The sequence below is a fragment of the Branchiostoma lanceolatum genome, chromosome 2 (genome assembly GCF_035083965.1).
Source record: "Branchiostoma lanceolatum isolate klBraLanc5 chromosome 2, klBraLanc5.hap2, whole genome shotgun sequence".
In the NCBI taxonomy this organism is placed as follows: Eukaryota; Metazoa; Chordata; class Leptocardii; order Amphioxiformes; family Branchiostomatidae; genus Branchiostoma; species Branchiostoma lanceolatum.
The window spans coordinates 27,842,357-27,869,029 of NC_089723.1; the positions used below are offsets into that span (position 1 = coordinate 27,842,357).

The 26,673-nt window shown below is 41.0% G+C and overlaps 3 protein-coding genes across 5 annotated transcripts; 1 reads left to right on the plus strand and 2 right to left on the minus strand.

Annotated features, from left to right (window-relative positions):
• Positions 1–42: 42 nt before the first annotated feature.
• On the plus strand, positions 43–5,621 carry LOC136428359 (adenosine 3'-phospho 5'-phosphosulfate transporter 2-like). Its single transcript, XM_066417812.1, has 9 exons — positions 43–1,220; positions 1,443–1,564; positions 1,819–1,973; positions 2,176–2,283; positions 2,565–2,662; positions 2,901–2,993; positions 3,152–3,263; positions 3,619–3,688; positions 4,235–5,621. The coding sequence occupies exons 1-9, from the start codon at positions 948–950 to the stop codon at positions 4,386–4,388; spliced, it is 1,185 nt and encodes a 394-aa protein (XP_066273909.1). The 5' UTR covers positions 43–947; the 3' UTR covers positions 4,389–5,621.
• Positions 5,622–5,779: 158 nt separating this feature from the next.
• LOC136428360 (uncharacterized) lies at positions 5,780–11,986 on the minus strand. Its single transcript, XM_066417813.1, has 5 exons — positions 11,833–11,986; positions 9,021–9,854; positions 7,517–7,599; positions 6,865–6,971; positions 5,780–6,333 (listed from the first exon to the last, which is right to left on the minus strand). The coding sequence occupies exons 2-5, from the start codon at positions 9,771–9,773 to the stop codon at positions 6,185–6,187; spliced, it is 1,092 nt and encodes a 363-aa protein (XP_066273910.1). The 5' UTR covers positions 9,774–9,854; positions 11,833–11,986; the 3' UTR covers positions 5,780–6,184.
• Positions 11,987–12,426: 440 nt separating this feature from the next.
• Positions 12,427–24,470, minus strand: LOC136428362 (CD82 antigen-like). 3 transcript variants are annotated; one of them, XM_066417816.1, is made up of 11 exons: positions 24,378–24,470; positions 20,224–20,489; positions 18,418–18,522; positions 17,842–17,890; positions 17,454–17,506; positions 16,714–16,794; positions 16,077–16,148; positions 15,296–15,505; positions 14,767–14,853; positions 14,315–14,417; positions 12,427–13,945 (listed from the first exon to the last, which is right to left on the minus strand). In XM_066417816.1, the coding sequence occupies exons 2-11, from the start codon at positions 20,278–20,280 to the stop codon at positions 13,917–13,919; spliced, it is 846 nt and encodes a 281-aa protein (XP_066273913.1). In that variant the 5' UTR covers positions 20,281–20,489; positions 24,378–24,470; the 3' UTR covers positions 12,427–13,916. The 3 variants fall into 3 exon arrangements, with proteins under 3 accessions (XP_066273913.1, XP_066273911.1, XP_066273912.1); XM_066417814.1 differs by lacking the exon at positions 24,378–24,470 and adding an exon at positions 23,909–24,176; XM_066417815.1 differs by lacking the exon at positions 24,378–24,470 and adding an exon at positions 21,573–21,770.
• Between the last annotated feature and the right edge of the window lie 2,203 nt (positions 24,471–26,673).

Genomic DNA, 26,673 nt, shown 5'->3' on the forward strand with positions numbered 1-26,673 from the left:
GTTGTATTAGTACAATACTATGGTAAACCCCACGGATGAGACGTGACTTGGACCCTACCAGTGGAAGTAGCTGGACAGCTGTTCGTACAACTACAAGTGGCGATGGAAACAAATGTTTTCGACGCCCTGAACGGCAGTTTATAACGTCAGCAACCTGGGACTGGGATATATTCAACACAGGGAAAATGCTGTTATAAAAGGAGGAAACCGAAGGAGCGACAAATACGAGGCGCACAATTTTAGACGCCGTGTTTCAACTTCAGGGAGGTATCATAGCACCTGACAGGCAGGTCCGGTTGAACAGCTTCATGTACGTGTCACCTGTGTCTTCATGATAATACGATACATGGAACTTTAACTCAGGGAAACCCTCCACAGCGTATGGTTATTTCTTCAATGCCAGACAGTGCTTATTTACATGTCTATTATACAAGCAGTACTCCCAGTATAATACATGTAAGGTGACAACAAATCAACGTTGAGCCTCAACGAGATTTTACTAGAAACCGACACGTGGCAGACACCTGCCACATTCAGGAGCTGAAAATATGTAACAGCTGCAGAACATGACCATAAAGCGCTAGAAATGTATTTGTAACAGGTATAAAACAAAGCCTTGTTGTGTCTTGTTGTGACACATTTGTGTTTACATGCAACTTGGAACTTCATGTAAGGAGCTTATCAAATGAGGTCAAATATTTATTTTATTTTATTTATTGGTTCGGCTACTATCTATGGGAGATATCATAAATGTGCTAATCATGCTGGTATGTTTACACATTGTTAAGTTATCTACATTTGGTAAAGATTAAGTCAGATAGTCTGAATCGAGGAGGAACCGGATTGTATTGTGCACGACTGCTGTTATTGTCAGTTAGAGTAAATTGTTTTGTCAATTAGTGATTACCATCAATTGACTTGAGGTGTGTGCAGCTTAAGATACTCTAATGATCAAGACAAGAAATACCAGCATTGTAAACATGTCAGATACTACAACAAGCCAACGTGATCTAGATTCTGCAAACCTCAATAATGGAAGAAACGTATCCATAACCATCCAAGATGGAGAGAGTTACGTCTCTGCAAAGCCAGTTGGAGAAAAGCAGCCAGATGAAATCAAAGTCCTTGGAGTATCCTTAAGGGGCTTGCCAAGAGCTGGACAGTTCCTTGTGTGTGTGGGAGGAGTCTTCTTCTTCTATCTCATGTATGGGTATGTGTTGGTAAGTGTGCATTTTTCCTATCTTTAAATAGAAGGCGACAAAATTTTTTAAATGTTCCAATCCATATATGAACAATATTGCTTATGCCATTATGGTAAAGTAAAGTGGAGACATGATCATTGCTTTTTTTGTCAATGATATTCAAGAATGTTAAATTTACCTCTTGCAGCCAGTGTATGCATTTTCTATTTGAATATTTATTTGTTTATTTCATCTTGACAGGAGCTGATCTTTAGGCTGGAGGGATTTAAGCCCTTTGGATGGTACCTCACACTTGTGCAGTTTGCCTTCTACTCTGTCTTTGGTGCTGGAGAGCTGCAGTTCAAGGCAGACAAAACAAGAAGGTGAGGAACATTTTGCCCAATATTTCCTCTAATAATACAGGTACTTGATATGCACTTCAGCATTTTTCTGGCAACGGTAAACCATTGGTTTTACAAGTATTCTATTGATTCTATCATGTACAGTGTGCCAGTGTGTAATGATCCTTTCAATGTAATTTGTATACAATATCATTATCCATGTCTGTGAATTTTAAATGTCAAATCTTTCAAGTTGCTTGAAATTGATGAAACATCTTGTATGTCTTATTTTACAGAATTCCCATGAAAACCTACTGTGGTCTGGCCTTCCTGACAGTTGCCACCATGGGTCTGTCCAACTCTGCAGTGGGTTATCTGAACTACCCAACCCAAGTCATTTTTAAATGCTGCAAACTCATTCCTGTCATGATTGGAGGGATGATTATACAAGGTACAAAATCACATTCTGAAGACACAATTTTTGTGCTGATTTTTGGTACATTGAATATGGGTCAGAGATCGAATACCCTCATGTGACCATTGTAGAGAAATCTTGAAAGATTTTAAGTAAGAATGTAAACAATTTTGCAGAGCGATAGAAAAAAATACAGACTTGGTATTATGATTCACAATTAAACTGAATTTTTTTTCAGGTAAAAGGTATGGAATGATTGATGTGACAGCCTGTCTCTGCATGACGTTTGGCTTGATTTTCTTCACCCTGGCGGATGTGGAGGTCCAACCCAATTTTGACACTCATGGTCAGTACATAACCAAAATAGATTACAGTTAGAAGTACATGTTAATGCACAGGTGATCGTTTGATGCTGAGTCATCATACGAAGGAATTGTCTCGCAAGACTTTGTACCGACATGTACATGGGAGAACACACAAAAACTTGCCAGAACTCTTATATGTGCATGTGCGAGATTGTGCGACAGGAGCATGATGAATTTAAAGCAATGATATGCAGCATGACAGGAGTTAGAAGAATGTGATTTCTGCTGGTTTGATTCATGTCTGTGTTTGTCACAACTGCAGGTGTGGTACTGATCTCCCTAGCACTGGTGGCTGATGCAGTAATTGGGAACGTGCAGGAAAAGACCATGAAGGCACACAGTGCAACTAACACTGAAGTGGTGTGTCAACATCTATTGTGCTGTCAGAACTGTCAGATAACTTCTTGACATGTTTCTGTACCCTACATAGAGTTGGGAAGATACTGCTTTTGCTCTGTTTTGTCTCTAGCAACAATAAATACATTTTTCTAGAATGATGTAATGGCACACCTTACCCTCATTCACTGTGTGATGTTGATTCAAATACTGTCTTCATTATATCGAACTGTGCATGAGCATCATTATTGTTTCCCCACAGGTACTGTACTCCTATAGTGTGGGATTTGTTTATATCTTGGTTGGACTGCTTCTATCAGGAGAACTCCTGGAGCCAATCCGCTTCTGTGCACAGGTAATGTTTATAACGTATAGCTATTATAACACTATCACAGTTCTAAGCAATTTTGTATCAACAATGTACTATATCAAACTTTGCCACCAAATTTTAACAATGACAAACTTTGATTTGTGTCTGACCTGATGTTTTGTTATCTTCTCGATCCCCTCCAGTACCCAGGGCACACCTATGGGCTTGCAGCAGCCCTGTCAGTTACAGGCTTCGTGGGGATCAACTTTGTGCTCACCCTGGTCAAGTCATTTGGAGCCTTGCTAGCTGTGACAGGTATATAGAGAAATGAACAGGCTTTTCATTGATATGAAGATGTAGCAACAATGGGGATATGATTGTTAAGAGACAAACTAGCTGGATTTACACACAATCCTTTCAGACTAAATGCTTGCCTCTCCATTTAAGGTTAGATTTCCCCAGAGTCCAGCTTTGCCACTGGGCTAAATTAGGGAGGCAGGCATTTGGCCATGGGGATTGCATGTAGGCTGCACAAATTTGCCTTGAATGATCATTGCATGAATCTGCATAGAGTTAATAGACAACTGATATGATGACTTAAGCCAAATGACAGTGGGATGATTGTATCACTTCAATGTTGAAATTTCCCTGTATTGTTTTTTTTTGCCAGTAACAACCTGTAGGAAGGCAGTGACCATCATCCTGAGCTTCATCTTCTTCACCAAGCCATTCACTATGCAGTAAGTACAACACACACTTAGTCTGACAACCTTTAGAATAGCAAACTCTAAACCCCTATTTATTATTGATGTAAGTGATCAAATCTGGACAAAATGTAACTCATGTTCCCCTTTTATGTTAACTGTACAGATTTCTTGCCTAGTATTTTGCAAGTTCACTTTTTTGATCATGAAAAGTTTGTTCTGAAAAAACAACAAATGCGATCTTATGTACAGATGAGAAATTCTATGAAATATAATGCATATCTAGAACAGCCAGTTAACAACCTCATCATAACATGTTCCATGCTCTGTGATTAATGTTAAATGATTGGATTCAGTATCAAATTTATGATTAGCAATCAGCAAAATTGTTAGTGTTCATGTACAAGATGTACAATGCTGGGAAAGCCTGTTTTCTGAAACTGTTAATTACCTGACTGTATGTATATTTCCCAAACTCCATGGAAATATAAAATGTAACAAGATACCTTTCTGTCTTAATATACCAGTACACTATCTAAGCTTTGTTGTAATGTTTGTCTGTTTGTTTGTTTGTTCCTCCAGATATGTGTGGTCAGCGCTGCTGGTCACTGCAGGAATTCTCTTGTCAACGTACAGTAAGAACCAGGTAAAGATGGACGCATGGATCCAGCACTATGTTGTTCACCCACTCTTTACAAGACAAGGGAGATCCATTGGGAAGACGGAATTCGTCTAAGAAGACATTACAAGAAACATCTCAGAGCCCCTTTTCTTGCCCTGATGTGAAGTGAAGTGAACAGATTTTAACATTGATTGGTGACAGTAAACATTCCTACAAACATGAAAAATCACCTGTGATCAGTTCTTTGCACAGAAAGAAATCTATTATCAAATGCATGTACTGGATATCACAGATGTTGTTTGAAAAAAAAAGAAATCTGCAAATCAGAGAATGAAGACATTTAAATGATGTTGATTTAGACTTGCATAAACCTTTTATCTGTGGCTTGTCTGTCTATAAGGTTATTACATGTTTTCTGCATTTGCTGACAAATACCCAGCATTTGGTATAAGATACACTGCTGTAGTGGCTGCTGTATGCAACACCATTACAGTGCAAATCAATTCTTAATGGAGGGGTAATGGCAATTTGTAATACATGTATTAAAAGATGTTTTTTTTAAAGCCTTGTCTTTACTGCTGGAGTTACATGTACAAGACTGTAGTGCGTACATGTATGCATGAAACATCAGCCTTGGTGATGAATTGTTTTTATCTATCAATGTGACAATGTCAGCTGTCAACAACAATACTAGACACCATTTAATCCTTGACTGGCACATGACTGTAATGCCTTATGTGTTATCGGGCATGTCAAAGAGTTATAGCAAGTATGAGAATTCATATGGCATATAAGTCTTATACAGGTGAACATGACCTAATGGTATATACATGTGCACTTTGTCAGCTGTAGATGGAGCTGGATAGTAATTCTATGGTGCTGCTATGTTTGGTTTCTGGCCAAGACCAACCAAGAAGAAAGTTTGGGTATTTGGTCTAAATATTGATTATTATATAATATATATATTGTTGTTTAATGTAGTAAGTTAGAGCAAGGAGGTTTTATTTATAAAACCTTCATTAGAGACTGTGCACATGCAGTATGTTTGGCTAATGTTAGTTTTTGGTTTAGAGCATTGACATACATTTATATTATGTTGGTGAAGGTTATCTTGGTATATAATATTCATATGGATGTATTTATAAAAGATGGTATTTAGTGGTATATTGTGTATATGCTTTATTGTTGCAGTTGTAGATGTACATGATATATATTTGTATATTGTTTGCTTAGAACAGAAAATGAAATATTTGCACCTATTAATACGTGACTTTAGCACTGTTCATTGGTGACTTTTGTATTTAACTAAGGTGAAGTATCACAAATAAATCACATGTATGACCATAATTTATTCCATCTGATTGTGATTGATCTTCATATTATTTCAACAAGTATTTACACATTTGTTACAGTCTGGAAATGTGGAAAACGAATGTTGACAGGAAAAGATGAACAAATACTGAATACATTGACAACTCCCAAAATAAGACATTGCACCAATAAACACTCAGGCGAACACATGATGACCCATAGAAGTCTGTCACAGAAGTAGCTAATAGAGATCAAGGTTCGTAGGCATATTATCAGCAAATGGGATTGTACATTCTCTAGTTGTGAGAGTTTCGGGCTTATGAACCGTGATTGTTCTTATTTGGTTATTATTCCAATCGCCCCACGGCCCGTAGCGCCATTTTTGTTTCCAAAAGCACTTGGTAACTCACCTACGTGCCCCGTACAATGCGATTCAATCAATGTTGCCATGACGATAGCTGAGTTGCCAATACGTCTTCTCTTTATCTGGTGCCAAGCAGTCAAAACTTTTAGACATGGTGGTATTTGAAAACCTGACAAACTGTCCGCGATCGCGTCCACAGGAAAACCAGAACAACCCCGTGAGTCATGTGAGACGGCTAGAAGAATGATTCTCGCTCCACACCCTCCTCCCTGGTGAGTCTGAGGCGCGACAGGGGCGGAGTCCACCCCAGGGTACACGGGCCTGTCGCTGACCGCGGCCGGTAGGGGGGCAGGTAGTCATCCTCGTTACTTAGATTTGGCCACACTGTGAAATAAAGGTTTTAAAACATGAGGAATGATATGCGGAATAGAAATAATGATTACATTGTTAAAGATGTCCCCTATTATGTCGATGAAGGTTAAAACCCAAGACACACAAGATTACTCAATTCGAAGTGGATGCTACCTGAAACGTCTGGCCGTTTACAACATCTATCCAGTTGCTTGAATAACTGTTATCTAGCGTATATATGTTCCCCGTTGTTTAGCTTCAAGTTTTGTTCAAGTATTTTGTTTCAAGTGTTGTCGCAAGTCACAAGGTTTATGAAATTTAACAACATCCCATTTTATCCCAGTACAGTTTTTGGAATACGCTGTCACAAGGTTAAAGGGCCGAAAGACATATTTTTCCTGGTTGGGGTGTGGCTGCTAAGAAATAATTGACCAAGGTTTTAAGATCTCAAGTAAACCCGTTCATTAGCACGCTTCGCTGCCTGGCTGCCTATTGCCATGGCAATGCTACAGACTTGTTGCCATGGTGACATGAGACCGTTGATGATGATGATGATGAACCTACCCGGAGAGGAGGAACCATACGCCTCGTCCAATGACAGACAGCTCTCCCGCAGGTCCGGCTGAGACGACAGGGACAGGAGAGACGCAGAGTTCTTCGGGACCTTCAAGCTGAGGAGAACGTGAACTACTTGGTCACACATTCATCATCATGATTAATCAATTCTGGACAAGTTTTAATGATACAAAGTGATAAATAGGTAAATATATCAAAGGATGTTTAGACTTACATGTAGTAGTATGAGTGACACGTAAAACACGACATGTTGAATTACCCAATATACTTGTACGTATCCACTTGTTTGTTTTCATATATATATATATATATATAGTTGCAGAAGACATTACAAAAGTCTCTGTACTTTTTTGTCAATAAATATTGTCCTTATAAAAAAAGCGTGATGTCATCGCCAAAACGACGGACAAACAACCATCAGTGTGTCAATAAACCATTCATTCTTTCATTCGTTCGTTCGCTCATATTCATTCATTCATTCTATTTGATTGCGGCAGTGACAGAAATCACAAGCGACTATATAGAAAGGCAAGGCTTGGCAAATGTTTTCTCTCTCCGTCCCCTTCAATGTTTCTTTCACACAATCTCTTTTGCTCTGTAATTTACATCGAGAAGGCTCTGGACAAATCAGCTATCATACCTTTCTTCTATCAGTTGGTGGATGCTACTGCGCAAGTCCAGAAATTGTCTCATCAGCGATTGGTCTTGCTCTTTCAAGTCCATCTGGAAGAACAGAGACAAGAAACAAAACATGAACATCTTCTTATTCTAGTTTAGTTGAAGACATATATGTAGTACTATAGTGTGTGTTGATTAATTATCGTAATTACTGTGTTTGGTAATAAGGATGTTTCCGGGTACCCAAATCCACAATGCACACATTACCCGGAGTGCATCTTTTTGGCTCTTGGCAGCAGTGTAATGGTAAAGGCGTATTTCAGGCAATATTAGTACATTGCACTTCATGGTTAATCATCTGATGTAGGTTGTCGTCAACCTCTAAGAAAGCGGGAAAAGGGACGGAGTGCATGTAATATCACACCATTAGCCTTCACAGGTATATGATTGTAACGAACGAGTGGATCAGCTTAGGATCAGTTAGGTTATCGTTCTTCCGCCCATAAAACATAACAGAGAAGTTTACGTACAAACATACATTCCTATTCTTCTGTCGTGTCTTGGAAAATGTAGGCTGTCATATTAATTGAAGAACAGTTCGTTCGTTCAGACCCTTGGAGTGCCTAGCAGCACATAAAGCAGTAAGTTTCTTTTGTTTTTTGCTGTTTCAGTAGCAGCTCAGGGTATACGTTTTTGCAGGGAGGCGATGCTAGCTTTCCCCCTTTAAACGTGCTTGAGGCACCTCCTCGAACACGGGACCCCCATTTACGTCCCTTCCGAAAGACGAGTGCAGCCCCAACCGAGATGCATTTCCCAGGATTGAACCGGGGTCTCCCAGTTACCAACTACTAGTTGGAACCAGGAGATCAACTGTGAGGCTGCTATGCCAGTTGGGCTACAGAGACATCCCGTTGAAGAACAGTGCGACATGTTAAACTTAGCTTAGTCATGCTCCAAAGATTGCATGCCTAATGACCAAGGGCCTACTCGACACATAGAAAGCCTGACCCGTGTCACACTTCTTTAACCATTCGCGTCTCCGTGCTTTTAACCTTTGCACAGCTGCCTCCTAGCGCATATCAGAAGTACATGTACCATTATTTGACACCTGCAGAAAATGATTTAGAACATACATGGGAAAACCAGTTTGCGTTATTGGGGCTGATCCAAACACTACAATGCCCGCTTCCACTTTTACGACAACGCAAGAATTATTGCCGTGTAAATATTTGGAGAGCCGGTCAAGGGACTGTTTGGAACTCCTGCTCTCTTATCGAGTTGCTAGGGATTTGAGGTCTTTTTGGAGGCAAAAGGGTTATTCTGATAAATGGGATCTAGATACTTTGTCCCCACCGAATTCCCTAACATTACGACAAGACTATGAAGAGTAATAGCCGTAGCACTTTGCTAGGGGATCTAAACACCAAACACCCTGAATAATGTTATGAGGTCCAGGTACAATCAAGTACAATTATTTCAGAAAACGTAAATACACATACATGTATGTCTATTAGAACAGTACTTACGATTTCTTGTCTGAGCCAACGCAAGTTTTTTTCCAGTCTTGCACCTCTTTGCTTAAACTCTGTGAACGCCACAATGACCTCGGGTACATTCTGGGTGACGTTTGTTCTTTCCCCCTGTTGTTTGCCGTCCATAGTCTCTTCCAAAGTGCGTTTACTTTCACCTGTCGTAGCAACCTGACAATTCACGTGCGGCCTCTTAGTAATGTTTTCCTGGTCAGACGTATTTTTCGTCTGAAGTGGCTCACTTCCTCCTTCCATTGATGTCCCGTTTTCCTTTTTCAACGCCAGAGTCAAGTCTTCCAACCAATCTGCGCTTAATTTTCTGGACGGAGGGACATTTATGCCTCTAATGCCTGCCCTCGCAGTGGTCTGGTGCAGAAACGCGTATTTAGTTGTCTGTCCCGATTCCGCTGTCTTATCGCTGAGTGTTCCTGGTGGCCTTGTTATGTTTGACGCGTTCTCCGTATCCAAACCTATACTAGTCTGCTGTGCACAACTCGGGCTGCGATAGCTGTCTAGACCGCGCCCTTCCTCACCTCGGTCGGGGGTTGACAAACACGTCGCTTGTCGCCTGTTCTCGCTGACAGTTACAGACGCGTCACATAATAGCGCCTTGTTCTGTGGTTTAACAGGTGAGTCGTCCCTAGTCACGTCCAACCTCGTATTCAACTTCTTGCCGCCAACATCGGATGCTTTCTGCTCCTTGCCAAGAAGCGAGACCCAATGCGACACGTCCTTTACATGTTCTCCCATTCTTGTGCCCTCGAGACTTATCTAAGTTCTTGTCGTACGCTTAGTTCTGCCCAACCGCATAGACTTGGTTCTGAGCAACCGCTGAAACGTAAACAGAGACAAAGTTAGTAAATCATTAATCGACTCGTGATAATTGAAGCAGTGAGACATGATATCACCACCGTAACGTTAACGTTACTAAGAAACGTAAATTAACCAGTTTACGGCCAATTTGGGTTATGTACGCACGTAGTCGTGCTTATCATTTATTTAAAGCACTGAGAAATATACTACTTACATCCAGCAACATGACAAAATAAACTCCGGAAAGCCATAACAAGTTACATGTAAACGTCATTTTACACAAATTCCACACCGCGCATTTCATCCACTTTCTAAGTGTACGAACCCCAAACCTTGCTTTCTTATCTTATCAAAGCGCCCATGGCGATGTAATGTTTGCAATTCTTTGTAGGTGAAAGATAAATTTCGTACAAACAGTGACTCCCGCACACATAGTACGTCTCCGAAAGTTTCGTCATTTTCACGTGACGGGTAGCGGCGGTGAGTGTGATTGTACAAACTTATCACACTAAGAATGTGCTGGGGACAAACATACAGCGCCACCGGAGTACATTTGCTATTTTCAACCTTTGACAAGAAGGTTAGTGTTCGGTGCCGTTCGTCTCTCTCTCTCTCTCTCTCTGTCTGTGTGCGTGTGTTTGTGTGCGTGTGTGCGTGCGTACGTGTGTGTATATATGTGCGTGTGTGTGTATGTATGCGTGTGTGTGTGTGTGTGTGCGCGCGCGTGTGTTTACATAATTTATGAGGAAATACACATGTACTTAAATAGCCTTCTTTTCTAAAGACCGTACTTTAAGCAACTTGTGTTATTTGGGTAGATGATATTATCATCTGTTATGATTTATGCACACGATGACCTAATTTCCATAATCAATGAGATACAATACGTCTATCTAAAAGAGGTAAACATCATTTGGCGAAGGTAAGAGGTCGTGGAACTCTAGTTTTCGACCTCGTGGTTGATGTGTTTCTAAGCCGCGGGATTTGCGAACTAGTTTATTTGTTGGTGGACAGGATAAGTTACGAGTGGATAGAGTTTTAACCTTCGACCCAACAGGCAATTTTTGACCGGACCTTCGTTCCTCCTCACGTTATAATGACACACTACCTTTGACGGACTGACGAAAATACGTGACCTGCCGAAGATGTACGGTCACGATTATGGGTCAGTGAGCATGTATCGACCTAGTCAGAGTCCAGTAGCATAATAAATATTCTTCGTCCAGTATGACAAAATCTCATGGTGATTCCAAAGCCTTAATTAGTTTAGAAATGCATCATAACACTTAAGATATCAAACATTCATGAACACCGATGACTACCCTAAGTCGTTACTTTACACAGCGGGTTATCAGCTATGTCTAGTTGCCTACAAATCTTTTTCCAGCTGATGCTGTAATACAGCTGTATACATATAAACCATTCTAGCTGTTTGAGTAATATGTCCGAGTGCACATGATTTTCAGATACATAGGGAATGTATGATTTGCTATTCCTGTTTTGGTGCTACTCAAACTGGCTTGTTGTCCATTCTATTCTTGCTGGTATCCATCCTATTCTAGCCCCGGATCGCTTTTCTGCCGAATAGACTAGTAATATTGAGTGGGAAGTTATAATAGGAGTGGGTTGGAGAACAGGAGGGGTTCTAGGCTACACCCAGACAACGCTACAGACAATCGTGATCATCTCAAGGACCATGTCATAGTCCACGGCCTGAACAGAAATGCTCACAAATGTTTTTCTCATCGTTTTTCGTTGTCCAAACGGTACAATTATAGATTTAGTATGTTTTCGATACTGTGACAAAAGGGAGCATCAAGCTAAGGATCAATATATCTGACGTCAATGACGTAAATGTTCTAAGTAACACACACTCAGATACACAGATGCACAGACACACACAAATAGAAAGAGATATCAACTTAATGATACATAGAGCAAGGGGCGATCCAAACCAGCATCTATAGTCATTTTCATAATGGAAATCATGCCATACCTCAATTTCATTCGCTTCAGTTCTCCACAACGGCCACTACAATCTCTGCACCGAACCACTGTTGCACCGGCATTCGATTCCGTCCGAGTGAAAGTGGGCATCAATGTGTCTTTCCGACAACTTGGGCAACCGCCAATCAGCTGACACTAAACATGCGGGAAGGGGGTGCCGGGAGTACGCCGTTATCGACATTGGGCAGGCACAACTATAAGTCCCATAACATAAGCAGTGAGTGATCGGCGCAGCCCACTCCAGACAAATATTCCCAACACGATGTGATCACATTCTGTCGTCCAGCTGTGATATCAAGTTGCACTTGGCTGCACTCAGCTTACCCAGTCCAGTCAAGGCCAATGTTAAATTTGTGCTTCATGGCAACTAGACTATCGGCTTCCAGACGGTGTTATGTCTAAAAATATTGTTATTCAAATGCTCCTCAACAAAAATCTGATGAATGTAATGATTCATGCAATTGTTACTTTATATGAGCCCCATAATCCCAGATTGATTTATTCTTTATTACATACGCAATTGATGATATTTTTCAACCGTTAAAGCTAAGATTGAAATGTATCTCATAAATGACATCACAACTGCATTCTCGATCCATGTATTTGAACACAAGACATTCATGCGCAAGCATCATACAGCGAAATATAGCAACTATATCACAATTACAGAACACGCTTTATCGACATCTATGTAACAAGATACTATGGTCATACATGATTGTACCTGTCACGGGATGGTTCCAGCAAACACAAGACAACTTGGTTACTACAGGAATATAGTATTCCACAGAGTTTACAAAAGCGCCAGCTCAAAGTGGCGACAGACACACGAACTGTAGGTCCACAGCAAATAAAGCGTTGATATTCTCTAATGCCTCTTATATACATTTGTAATTATAAAATCATTTTCTATGAATATGTACAATCGACATCTGGCAAACGAAAATATCATAATATAAGATTCTTTACATGTACTATCTTTATAATCAAGTTTCAGTTTTCTCTAAGCAATCACCCTCAATCTAAAATTCAAAATAGGAACGCTTCACGACTTGACAAGAATATAATAAACCAGAAGTCATAACAAAGTTTGTATTCTTCTCTCGCATTAAACAATGAGTTTTTATCAATTGATTAAATATCGATATCCTTGCTTAAAATGAAGAAATTTATGCAACATCAATCGGGTATGTACTACACAAGGTATTTTACCTACGCCCGTCGTCAAGTGTCGGGTACTGCGATAGACACCGCATTTGTACATAGAAAACTATGAGTGACTGATTCAGTATGTAAATCGCATCAGATCGTCTTAAATGGATCTAATTGATGGCATTTTCATGCACCCTGTTTCCCTTTTAGGTCTAGACAAGGACAAATGAAATTACGCAAACGTACACAAACCAACTATTTTGTCATTACGTCATAAAAGTTTACACCTCTTACAGTTGTCGACTAAATAAACATGTGGTATTTTTACCCTAAGGCCACAGCAAGCAAATGTTATGGATGACATCAGCAAGCTCATTAATCTTCGCCTGGTTTTGAAAAAAATCCTCCTCCGGAGATGGTTATCATGACGAGAAAGTACCACCAAATTTGGAAATTGTACTTGTAGAAGTGACACTAGCGAGGCAGCCATGACTGTAGTTGTAGAAGTGAAACTAGTTCGATAGTTGTAAAAGTGGCACCACTGTGGTAGCCATGGGTGTAGTTGCCAACTTGGTAAGTGATACCAGTCAACCACACTGGTGTCACTTTTTGCGCTTCTTGAATACAGGAATAGAAGACTTGTTGGCTGTGTGATACCATGCTTTGTCGCTTCAATTCTTGTTACAACGCTTATAGTGTCTTTTTCTAATAATCTAGCCATCATGCTTTTTAACCATTTTTTCGCCCTTTCGCATTGAATTTGTAGTCTGCAGAGGATTTCATCCATGAAACTTACTTGTTGTGGCCTGAGGTGGACTGTATGTGCACATAAAGGCAAAAAGGTAGCTTTAAAGCACCGATATTAAAACTTTCATCTTAAACGGCATCATCAACAAAGGCGTTGTTGCTGTTGTTGTCTGCTTAATACATGGGCCGGTTGTAATTTGGTCCTGAAAAGTAAGAATACATAATTATGAAAACATAAAAAATGTCAATGAAATACCATAACCTACCATGAAGTCTATGAAACATAGCTCAATCATAACGCTATGGTTGGGCAGAACTTAAACCTTTAAACTAAAAAAAAATATTACTAAAGTCTGTGACGACGTTATGTCTCGTCAGATGAGATAAGAAGCCAGTCCCTTCTCCCAAAAGACGTAACTTAAAGGGAACACATATTCCTGAGGTGGTTCCTAGGTTGGTTTGTGTCGCACAGATAGATCTGGCCATGCAGTGATACCTACTGCGTAAGTCAAGGAGTTTGAATGTAACCTCCGTGCATACTTTAACTAAATGTTCGTCACCCTACTACTCACTGGTGCGTCCCGGAGGTGGGTACATCTGCATGGGCGTGTCGCCCACCCTCCGCTCCTTGTTTATCCCGCTGTGCAGGCAGCAGACGGAGATCATCTGCCACAACTAGAAATGGAGAATTGACAGCATTTTGATTTGTATTCGTACAAATGCGAAATGAAAGAAGCGAAGGAAACAATGCTTAAAACATGTCGACGGGACATTTCCCTGCCCATTGTCTTGAATGTGTTTCAACAGTGTCAGTTTCAGTTTGCTTCTCAGGTACAGTTGAGCGGTTGTCCACTCTCTTGCAGCTTACCTTTTTTGTAGCCTGTCATTGCTCTTTCACAACACTTCAAAAACGTCCTGCATAGTAGTATTTTCTTATCTATGCTTGAATGACATTCTCCTGTCCTGTCTATGATACCTCTACTTCGTTACCCATTATGATCACTTCACAAAGTATCAAACTTACCTCTAGAGCGAGCAGGACTCCCGCCGCTATGTAGAAGTACATGGCGATCGACTGGAACCAGGCGTTCAGTTTGGCGTAGCATCCATCCTGCAAAATAGGACATACAAAAATTGTTGATATATTTTGTTGTTGTTGCTTATCATCACCAGGCAGTCGTCCGTATGTATTTCACCGTAGAGATTTTGAATGCGTCATGCATACAAGTTTCTGCATGGAAAGTTGAATCAAACTCCATTGACTTTACTTGTGCCTTTTGTGGCCATGTGGTCTATTTGATAGCTTCCACCAGGTCCTACTACGGGCATATGGATCGTAGAATTCGGCAGAAAAAGGAATATTTAGCCCGTAGAGTCAGTCCACGGTGAAGATCACATTTCGCCTTCGTAATGGAGCCTGCAAATGAAACCCTGGCAAATATCTCCCAATAGCCGGCGTAGTTAGTCTGGTAGAGAGCATCTATTTGAAATGTGAAAATATTGATACACGTAATGCAGGAGTAGTGACAAAAGGCAGTTAAGAGTTCACTTACACTGTAAACATACACTGTGGGGTTGATGGTTGTAGTTGCCCCGGCTGTGGCTCCAGCGGCGGTTGTGCCCGCGGCGGCAGTTGTGGCAGCAGCGGCGGTTGTGGCAGCGGCGGCGGCGGTTGTGGCAGCAGCGGTGGTCGTGCTAGCAACAATGCACGAATTCGGGGCAGTAGAGTACTCGCTGTCACTGTAGAATCCACAGCACTTCAGCTGTATATAAAAGAAAAAAGGTCTAAAATGTTAGGTAACAATCTGATCATTTCTAGGGCTGAATGAACTTTATTGCTCGAAAATTGTACATGGCACAATGTATGGCAACAATGACCAAACAATCAATACAATAATGTTAGTCCATCTTAAAAACTTACGACTTAAGACATTACCAGTTACGTCTGAGAGACTTTTCTTAACAGAAAATATTTGATGGCCAAAGTCAATACAATCTATTCATCTATTGACACAAAGCTAACATTAGGTGCCGGGGCTCTAGAATTCTCTTTTGGTGTGGCTGCTGAAAACATCTATGGCCAAGCCGCACAACGTTACATTCTACTAAAGCATTGATTCCATCCACAATCAACGGCAATACGTTTGCCCAAGGAGGGGAACTCTTTAACCCCATTGGTTTGCCTATCCTTGTGCTAACATATCGCTGTTCACTCGACGACTCAATGATATCAGTTGAGCATGCAAACCTACGTCTAATTGAAATGTATCAATGCAATGTAAAAGCAAGGAGGTTAAATATTTTAACCTCCTTGGTAAAAGGAATGGCTCTTGCCTGAGATTGGATGAGATCTCTTGTTGCTTCGTTTTCAGGGGTATGCCAACCCACCTGAAAGACGGGCGCCAGCTGTCGAGAGAGAGAAATTACGGCGATTAGTTCACGACTTTTACATCACACTGCAAGTCCCAAATCTTGCAGGTCCCAGAGAAATGATATGATTGACATTTAGAGATAATGGACTGTGGAAACAAGTAGAGGGTAAAACATCCGAGATAGAACTGTGTCAGGCTAGTTGAGTGGGTTTTGAAAGAGGAACGGAGGGGATACTTACATACTACACAACACACAAAAGATGGCATGGAACAAAGAGATCAGTTTGTTTAGGACCGGGTCACATATAGGAATGCTTTGTCTCAAGGCATTGAGAAGAGAGAGATTGGATGACGATACAGACAGAAGAACCGGTTGTACTGTTACCAACATTTAAACACACCTTACAGTGTACAAGTTTAAAATAGATTTCTCTTTGTAGTGTATACATTTCCTAATATTTCAGTGCGTGTTTCGTTTTCTGACGATGCACAGGCAGATCAAGACATATCTTTAAATCTTCCTTTATGTCAGTGGACAATTTGTCATCAAATACCCTCAATTGACACATTATACTCTGCGTGCGCAATCTTGTACTCACCAGTGCCAGAATCTGGGGCACGGCTAGAATGATAACAATGGCGAGCTGGAGTAGGAACAGCAGAATGGCAATCGCCAAGAACTAGGGGGGAACAAGAAGGACGTATATTAGTCTAATGGTTGTTGATTATGCATGATGAATATTGAATATCACTTTTACTGAGATCGACTAAAACATATGTCACTAGTTTACTTCAGAATTTCTTCTATTTTCTTATCTCTTCTCGCACCATAGGATCTCAAAGAAAAACAACATAAGATTTTATTTCGGAACTTTTGGACTGGAACATCATAGCCCCGGGCAGACTGTGGAACTATGGACAACAACATGGAACTTGAGCTCCCGAAACCACGGAACATTTACATAATCAGTCAGGCGACACAGAACGCAAGAATTTACGTATCTTCTGAGCCACGTACCATTGTATTCTGCTATATGGTAAAGTAAATGAATGCACTTCTATCGTTGCCATAGGAGTTACATGAACAAATCCACCAGTACAAAATCTTCAAGCTGCCTCAGTCACTGGTGAAACATGTAACATAAACCTAGCGGATTGAATGCGCTCTGCAACCAATATCCGCTTTGTATGCTGGATCACATCAGTCAGTCCTGACAGGTGAAGTCACGAGTCATGGTGCTGTTTGACTTGATCAAAACATCTGAAATTTCCTCTTTTCTTGATTTGTATATATGACGTGTGTTAAAACCTATTGCTGCTGGAATATCGAGACACTAACCATTTTGAGGAGGCACGTGCTGTCTTTACATCCGCCGATGGTGCCAATTAGACCTGCAAGGAAAACATTTATTTTACGTGATTTTCTTGTTTGTTTCTTTACAAAGGTACACATGTCGCCACAAAGGTGGCTTTGAACGGGCCCTGGGGTGGAAACATGGCGCCTTTGGTACATGAATGGTTCATGCCACGCCAAAACTAACAACCGAAAAAGTAGAAATGAAAGAAAGGCTCACTTTAGCAAACGATAGCTAGACATTCTTTCTGTAGTTTCATTTTCAAGTATACTGTCGTTTGGACAAATCTTCCTCGATCCTCTTGGTTGTTTTTATCATATCCACATAAATCATATTTTACAACTCATTGAAAGGGAATGACTCCGCACTTACCAACCAGAAACATGAGACCACCCACGCCCATGGAGATGTATGTCAGGATCTAGGGATGCAGATTTAGACATATTAAGGTTAAGACATAGACAATTAACGACACGCAAAACAGATCGCCCAGGAAAAAATAGCATCAGAAAGAAGGAAAGAAGCAAAATGGTTGACATTTATTCGTGATACACACGCTATGCATAAATCTTCTTTTCCCGGTTCAAGTGTATATGACATGAGAGAAGGTCAACCCTTCATATAGTAAGTTCTCCAGGCACACAACCTGTCACTTATCATTTTTCAGACAGTGTACATTTCTATACATTTACCTGCGGATTTATTTTAATAATTGATGTAACATGTCTTCATGTGTGTAGACTCTATGATGTACAAGACGTTACAGGTAAACCATTCACACGAATAGGTATGGGCGAACTGTTGCTGTCTGAGGAAATGCTATGATACCTAAATGACAGGAATTAGAAGTTTCCGCATCGTTTATGACCTTGCCATTATCAAGGCATTAACAGCAAATCAAGGTCTGGTGTTACTGTAGCAAAAGATTAGAAGGTTTGTTTTACGTACGGCGTTTGTCCTGAAGTAGCCGATAATGGTGTCCCCTCCTGGGATGGAAGTCGTCTTGTCCACCAGGACCCAGATCCCGAGTCCGATCACAGCAGCACCGATGGCCTGATGATGGAGACACAAGTACAAAACATTTTTTTACTTCGTTTGTTGACAGACAAGAACGACGTGGCACAGCACTTGTGTTTTTCATATTATCTTAACAGTGCCACGTACAGAGAACAATATACCACTTTTTACACCTGGATGGAGTGAGGGAAGTCGTGTGAAGTATCTTTCCCAAGGGCACAACATCGGTGGCGTCATGGGATTCAAAGCCGGGATCGCTGGGTTCTGGGCAGAAAACCCTGCCGTTACGCCACACGCCCCCACAAAACATTGCGACCACATTCAGTCGGAACCATGGTCATAAAAAATAGTCTACGTTGGTAGGTAAGTGCCAGGAAGTCGGTCCCGTCCACCGCCCCTGTTTTGGCAGGCTTAAGCTTCTGTTTTGCCGTTATTTTTCTTCTATGACGCCATACGTAGTAGCATGCATCACGCAAACGTGCGTGAGTAGACATTGTTGTCCTGTCAAGAAAGTACGAAGTTGATATTAGAAATTGACAAGCTCTCAGCAAAATCGATAATTCCCAACTCCTCCACATACTCGTAAATGTGTTATTTTGTTGTCAAGACGGTGATTACATGATTGTACAGGAACGTACAGCCTAAACATCAGTACTACTGCACACTCACTTGTGATCAAAATGACGGATCAACATGTATGATACATAGTCATAGATGCACTTTTAACCCCTATTCGCGATAGGAACATGGACACAAATCTTTTCATTACATGTAAAATGTCCGGAAACAACTGACGGGTTGCAACCGTGACTTGGCACACGACGCCGTTTTTCTAGGTGTTTCAGTGCGTTCCTGACTGCGCTCTATGAGTGATTTAAGGTATTATAAGTTATCATTTAATTGACACCTACTGACAGATTTGTGTCTGTCAATTTGCGTGATTGATAGACAAGCTAGGGAAAGAAAGTATCACAGTAATTGCCTAATGTATTAATTGGTCATTGGCCATTGTTCATGAAGTGACGGAAGAGGGGAAATAATCATAGGCCTGTAATGTCCCTAATAAAATGGCCAAGTAATCTGGGTCACCGCTAATCTACTCTAAGTGTGTTGGGTTTTTGAACGTTAACGTGCAGAGGGTTTAGACCTGAGGCTCCCCATACACGTTAAATGTTAACATATGACGATGAAATTCTTTAGTTTGTTCATGTTCATGCGGCCAACGAAGGGGGAACACGGATGCTTCTCAAACAATCTTGTCATGATCGCTGACATACTTTCGTTGTTGCTAAACTCTACGATGTGACGCACCTTAGTCTTGTTTATAACGGCGGTCGATTTGAGTGAAACACTTAGTAAGAAAGAACGAATTACGGAATAAACGTGCATCACCTCGTGGTGTAAACTACATTTCTGAATACTTCACGTCTGGGGGAAACCTTTTGGAAGCTATGACCCGATCGCTTTGCAACGATTAATCAAAATGAGGTTAACGCTAACTGCTAAGACGTAGAAAGATCGTAAAACAAGACTAGTCTCCACCAGGCATTCCTACCGGGGTACGGATAGTAGAATTCGGCAAAAAGGGGCCCATTGGCTGGGAGAGTCGGTCCGCGAAAAGGTTGACATTTCCCCGGGCCGGCAATTGAAAACCTATGGTGGCCAAACTCTCCTGGCCAACTTTCTTCCTTTAACCGGCGTAGTTAGTCTGGTAGAGACTAGAATAAGACCACTCACCAGGAAGAGGGAGTTCACAAAGATGAACCAGCACTTGATACACGCGTTCGCTGCCATGGTAGATCCAACAGCAGCGATCCTGGGCTTCTGAAGTCAAACGTTCTCGATCTGGTTTACAAGGAAGTTTCTTTGCTTCACAAGGAAGTTCCTGATTCTACTACGTAGTCGTCAGCTCTGGAGGCCCGTTGAATAGTGGGTAGGGTTTCGTCTGTACCAGTCTCTGCCGTGTCGACCCAAGCCTGGACCCCAGTATCACTTTCGCGAATCTATGGAGACCAAACGTAACGTAAATAAACCGAGGTGACATGCGATACTTCTGAAAAGGTTGACTGGTCCTGTCTATTGTCAGGACCCCACGTATGGGTACACAAATGGTGACAATCCACACGTATACCTTTCACAATTTGAAGGAGACTTCCTAGAACGCGTGCTTACGCCAATTATCTTGTTTGATTTTTTAGGGAGGGAGGGGCGGGCGAAGTGGTTCTCTTTCACTATGAACTTGGACAAAGATGATATGATGTTGACAATTTCTGATCTGTTCGGAAAGAAACATTCAAACGGATCTCTGAAGAACTATAATTCTTCCGCTCATTTTTTGATCCTTTCAAAGGTGACAAAATGTTTAGAGTCATGCATAAGACGGGAATCTGCTATATGGTCCAGTGTATGACGTTTCAGAAAGATGGTAGAAAATTGAAGCAGTGATATGGAGAGCAAAAGCCATGGGCCTCAAAGTCTTTCTCATCTTCTCCTGTCGCCAAACACATACATACAAGCACATAATCATTCGTACGCGTTTTTATTTTTTCTAGCTATTAAAAAAAAGCTTTCGACAAAATCATTAATTCTCAACCCCTCTACGTTCTCTGAAGAAATACAATTCTTCCGCTCATCATTTGATTTTTTTCAAAGGTGACAAAATGTTTAAAACTCATGCAATCTGCCATGTGGTCCAGTATATCAAGTTTCAGAAAATATGATATGCCACACGTTTGTTAAAATTCAGTACATCCCGAAAAGACCTCATTGTATGCAATGATTTTCACACACCTGTGCGTACGTTCAATCCATTGAGGAAGAAAATTTATAGTACTAGTGAGTTTATAAATGCAGGACAAGGTCAAAAATAAAGATGAATGAAATATCAAGATGGCCACAGCGGATCCAAATGCAGCTATTAAGGGACTATAAATTCCAAGGACAAGTACGTGTGATTTGCATAGAGCCCAGTCGTAAATACAGCTTCAAATGTCTGCGCACACTTATCTGCGTACATGAGAAGATGGCATTCAATAGCGTTTCGGAAGCGGACGGAAGAAAAGCAATATTCATCAAGCTGATCTTACCTTCTTTTACGACGGTGGCCTTTTCTAAGCAGAGTTAACAAGCAGCAAAGGCACAGAGTATCCTGGAAGACTCAAATCCTATGGTCTTAAAACACAACACCAGTCTCGTGAACCTGACGTCGACATTCAATAGTTCGTGCCCTTTCGTGTATCACTGGCCTAACAACCACGACAAACACTCCGGGCCTCCCAAGGTGCATAACTCAAAACATCAATCAACCTCCGGGCACGGAAGGTTGCAATTATTTACATCGGGACGTTTCATGAATTATGCAGCATCCGCTTTTCTCCAGGGGCAAATATTCCTCAGTAGCAATAGGTATGTCGGAATCCTGTACTTCATTAGAAGTGTTCGTTCAAGTCCGCAATGTTTTTATCATCATTTGCTTTGGATGCATCAAAGGAAGAATTGTTTGTGTATTTTTGGTCAACATCACATGGACATGAAAATGTCCTTGATATATTTTGATTGGTACAATTTGTTACGTTTTTTTAAAATTCAGCACGCCAAGGAAAGACCGTGAGAATGTTGGCCATGGTCAAATCTAATAACTTCACAATATACCTGGCTTATTTAACATGAAACCATACCCTTATCATATCTTTGTAATAAAGAGGGCCCTTGAACGGCGAGCATTGTACTGGTGTCTGTCACAGTAGAAATCTCATTATGAAACCAAGGAATACTCTTCGCTACTTATGTTACTTACATATGCTATTATTATAAACGAAATTACTTGACCTATACACACCTACATTGTGAAAGAAAGGTCACATTTTTTCGAGCAGAGTGTTTAAAATTTGAAAGACGGAGTTTTATCCAAAGCACATAACTTTACAGACGGAGTTCGGAGAGGCTGGCCATTTCCGTAGGAGGCTGTCGTACGATTTTGATGTTGAATGTTCACAACCAACCGCCGACAACTTGGATCTAATACAACTTTTTCCGTAACTTGAACGTGTTGAATGTTGCAGGGAAAATGCACAACTAGTCCAAAAATGCCCTCATTTAACGATCGTACGACATATACGACCGGGCTCTAAGTGACAGATTGCGAGGAATCTGTAGTTTATTGTGAAGCATGTACATTGGACACTATGCTGCTGTTGAATTTTTCAGGCATTTTTCACCTGGCGGCTGAATTCCAGTGCAATGATCAGGCTCCAGTAATACATGTCACACGCAAAGCTGTACCTAGAGCTGCTATTATAGTGTACATGGGAAAGTAAAATTGGAATTGTATGCAATTTTCACCAAAGCGATTGTCTTTGTGGCCCTGTGTAGTGTGTTTCATAATAACGTTACACAAATATAGCAAAACCTCTGTAACGTTATAAAACCACACAACAAGCCTTTTGTTCATGGTAGGAATGTTCACATTACACACATTCCCACGGAGGATAATTCCCAGTAAACGTATTTGAGCACATGAAGCCTTTTAGGGACTCTACAATTAGGCGGGTTCTGTACCTTAAACAAATGTATCAGACAAATCCATACATAATTCCTCTTCTGAGTTACAATGGAACCCACACACATACACAAACACACACTACACTACACATACCACCCACATGCACAGCCACCGCTACACTCACAGACACCCCATACACACAAACACACACACACACACACACACACACACACACACACACACACACACACACACACACACACACACACACACATATACATACATACATACATACACAAACAAACACCGTCCACACACACACACACAAACACACACACACACACACACACACACAGACAGACAGACAGACAGACAGACAGACAGACACACACACACACACAGACACACACACACACACACACACACACACACACACACACACACACACATATACATACATACATACATACATACACAAACAAACACCGTCCACACACACACACACAAACACACACACACACACACACACACACACACACAGACAGACACACACACACACAGACACACACACACCATATCACACCCATGCAAACCCAGCAAACCACAAACCACACGCACCAACCACACATTAGCGCGTACACATTAGCGAAATCTATTCTATTCGCTCACTTTTATGGTCTGTTTAATATATACCGTTAAACACTATGTGATTAGTAAGTATAAAGCACTTCCGTCGTACTGGCTGTGGTCAACTTTACTTCATGCAGGACGTACAAGCTACTTCAATGTTACAGTAACTGTTCAGGGTCTGGTAAACTATTATCCGCCCTTACAAGGATACAAAAGCTGTAACAATATCGTTTTATGTACACCAGGAGTCGATCAAGAAGACGTTTAAAGCATGTTACAGCTCTGTCTTACCTGACTGGAGGTACAGAAGTAGGCAACACGGATCTTTCCTGCAGCTGCTCTGTTCACTCTTAGGTGAAAACGAAAGTACCCTGTCCCTTCAAATCCGTCCACAATTTCCGTGGCCTTTACCAACTGGTCCCACAGTGTGCCGCCATTTTGAGGAAGAGAATTAATGAGGAGCGCCTCTGTGCACTGGGTTGTGACTGTGTTTAGCCTTCTCGTCAGCTGCGAACCCCGAGAGACACTTTCTGCGGCTTAGCTTTGTTTCTGCGTCAATTAATATGCAGGTACACGCGATGGCGGTTTCAAGAGAAACTGTTGTGTTCGGCGTGGGGTAGGATTAAGAAAGGAGGTCAACTTCATTTCCCTGCTTTAGGTATTGTCACGATATTCCGACAACTTGATTGAATGACTTCAGAAATAACCGATGTTTAGAAATATGTTTACAACATTAGTATGACGAAAGTGTCTACAGTACCTTCCAAGAATCCGGAAAACCTCTGCTAAACGTTCCTATGTGCACAATTCACATCTTGGAAATATCATCACCGCCTAACTGTAAGATTCTCATCCTGTGTTAAAGGCATCCAGAGCATTTTATGAGGCTTAAACCTTGAATGAATAAACTCAAATTTCTAGTCATTCCTACACATAGTAAGTTTTCAATAACACCATACCATTACATATCGACGTAAAAGGAGGAAAGATACGATGTCGTTGTGTGGTGAGAACTGGTAGAAAATCCAAGCCCTAATAGACTTATCCTGACTGTCCATCACAATTAGCGGTTCGACCAATGAGAGAGTGACTGCATGTCCGTCGAATTTTTGCATTTTCATGTTTTAATTTTGCATTTCTACGCTTTGACGGAGGTGGGCGGGGTTATGGTATCGGTCTATTTACACCAGGCGCGTGAAACTAAAAGATGACCATGTAGCTTATTTTTGTGCCACTTTTGAGCACTTTTTATAAGAAATCCGCACGCAAATGTGGTAGACATTGCCATTAAATGTCAATTTCATAAAGATTACAGCAACTAGAATATTTCCAGTTTTCGAGCCTCATAAAATGCTCTGGGTGCCTTTAAACACATGTGCAAGAGGTCATAATTCACATGATACTTAGGCAATAAATGTGTTTTCAGCCTATCTAACTTGCATACTTCATTAAGTATGAAAGTTTATCGTTTCACAGGAATGAATTATTTCAATGAAGTTGTGCTTAAAACTACATGTATCAATGCTTCCCTCTACCTAAGATACCAAGAAACAAACAAAAAATCATAGAAATTCTTTCTTTCTTGAATAGACTTGAAATGAGCAATTAAGGAGAATAATTCATCAGACTCAAAACTGTTTCATCCAAGGTGATAATGACAGCAATCAAACTCCGAATTCCCAAAATATCTATAGAGCTCATATCTGCATGATCAGAGCTCGACACAAATATTCATACAGATCCACGGTCTACTTCTTCAGAGAGATATCTTTAGCTCACAAATCCACCATGACAACAATTTTAATCTCCACCATTCGCTTTGCCAACACCGTAAGTAATGAGGATGTCAGGAGTCTGTTTGTTGTTGCATAGCCATAGAAACCATAACGTTACTGACGTAACCTTTACCTACTCTCCAAGCAGAGGTTGGCGGAGAGGAATGTGACCTTTTTATCACACGCCCCTTTTGTCTGCTGGTGAAGAGTGCCCACAGACAATGGGGTCTATGATGAAAAGGTCACAATCTTCTCTGCCAACCTCTGCTTGGAGAGTAACCTTTACCACGCAACAGCGAACTCCCCTCTTGCCCCAAACCACTGCCCCGTGAACAGTCACCGCCATTCATTTCCGAGGTCTCTATTTTCAAAGGGCGACACAATTTGCATGAAGTTTGCAGGCAGGCCTAAAGGCTTTACGCTCCACTTCTTCTCGTGGGGTATTCAGCACTGTGCCCTCGTATACAATCAAACGGGAGTTCCACGACCACATACCGCCAGTAGTTCACCAATACATGCATCAATTGTAGAATATTGGATTAACCCTTCTCTTTATACAACTGGGGCTGTACTAACTAGATTTTATGGGATCCTATAGACAAACCAGAAATGATGCGAGCACCGCATAAGACGCATAAACCATTAAAACTAAGTGGTGACAAAGTCAGCAAGAGTCCGTAGAACACAAACCTCCGTGAAGTCATTATGGCGTTCGTCGCTATTTGCGGAGATGACAGAAGAAACCCGTGAGCTAACCTCTGCTTGGAGAGTATCTAACTATTTCCAGGCAGCAAAGGCTTGGGTTGTACAGGCCACCATTAGGGGACCAACAGATGTTTTAAAGGGCACTGAGATCAAGATGGGGGTGTCGTTCTATAATGTTACATTAAAATACTTTAAAATACTGCTATGCCTACGGTGCCCAAAATTGGCAGGCAACATCGGGACCTCACTAGGACATGCAAAATACTTGGATACTTTATCAAATCCATATTAGCTAACATACAAGATTTGTAAGCAGCCAATTTTCATGGACATGAAACATACAAACATAAGCGTGACATACAAATAAAAGTCATTACCGCTAGTATTTACATCTAATCAAATTGACTGATTTATATATATGAGAAGCTCGTGCCGAAACTTAGACTTACTAGAAAATTGAACGTCATAAGGCAAACTGTTCCATATAGATATGGACCTGTATATGAACGTCTTTTCATGGCATTAGTTTTTGGTTACAAATACAAAAAATACAACAAAGGGACCTTGAGTTACAGA

Bases quoted from the DNA above. Each gene is read 5' to 3' on its own strand.
- LOC136428359 (XM_066417812.1), top strand. From the start codon at position 948: ATGATCAAGACAAGAAATACCAGCATTGTAAACATGTCAGATACTACA. The intron at 1,221-1,442 runs GTAAGTGTGCAT...TCATCTTGACAG, and splicing joins TCATGTATGGGTATGTGTTG to GAGCTGATCTTTAGGCTGGA. The intron at 2,994-3,151 runs GTAATGTTTATA...GATCCCCTCCAG, and splicing joins CAATCCGCTTCTGTGCACAG to TACCCAGGGCACACCTATGG.
- LOC136428362 (XM_066417816.1), bottom strand. From the start codon at position 20,280: ATGGCAGCGAACGCGTGTATCAAGTGCTGGTTCATCTTTGTGAACTCC. The intron at 14,854-15,295 runs GTAAGTGAACTC...CCTATTTTGCAG, and splicing joins CCACAGTGTATGTTTACAGT to GATGGATGCTACGCCAAACT. The intron at 14,418-14,766 runs GTAAGTTTGATA...CTCCATTTCTAG, and splicing joins GAGTCCTGCTCGCTCTAGAG to TTGTGGCAGATGATCTCCGT.
- LOC136428360 (XM_066417813.1), bottom strand. From the start codon at position 9,773: ATGGGAGAACATGTAAAGGACGTGTCGCATTGGGTCTCGCTTCTTGGC. The intron at 7,600-9,020 runs GTAAGTACTGTT...CTGTTCTTCCAG, and splicing joins GTTGGCTCAGACAAGAAATC to ATGGACTTGAAAGAGCAAGA. The intron at 6,972-7,516 runs GTATGATAGCTG...CGTTCTCCTCAG, and splicing joins CACCAACTGATAGAAGAAAG to CTTGAAGGTCCCGAAGAACT.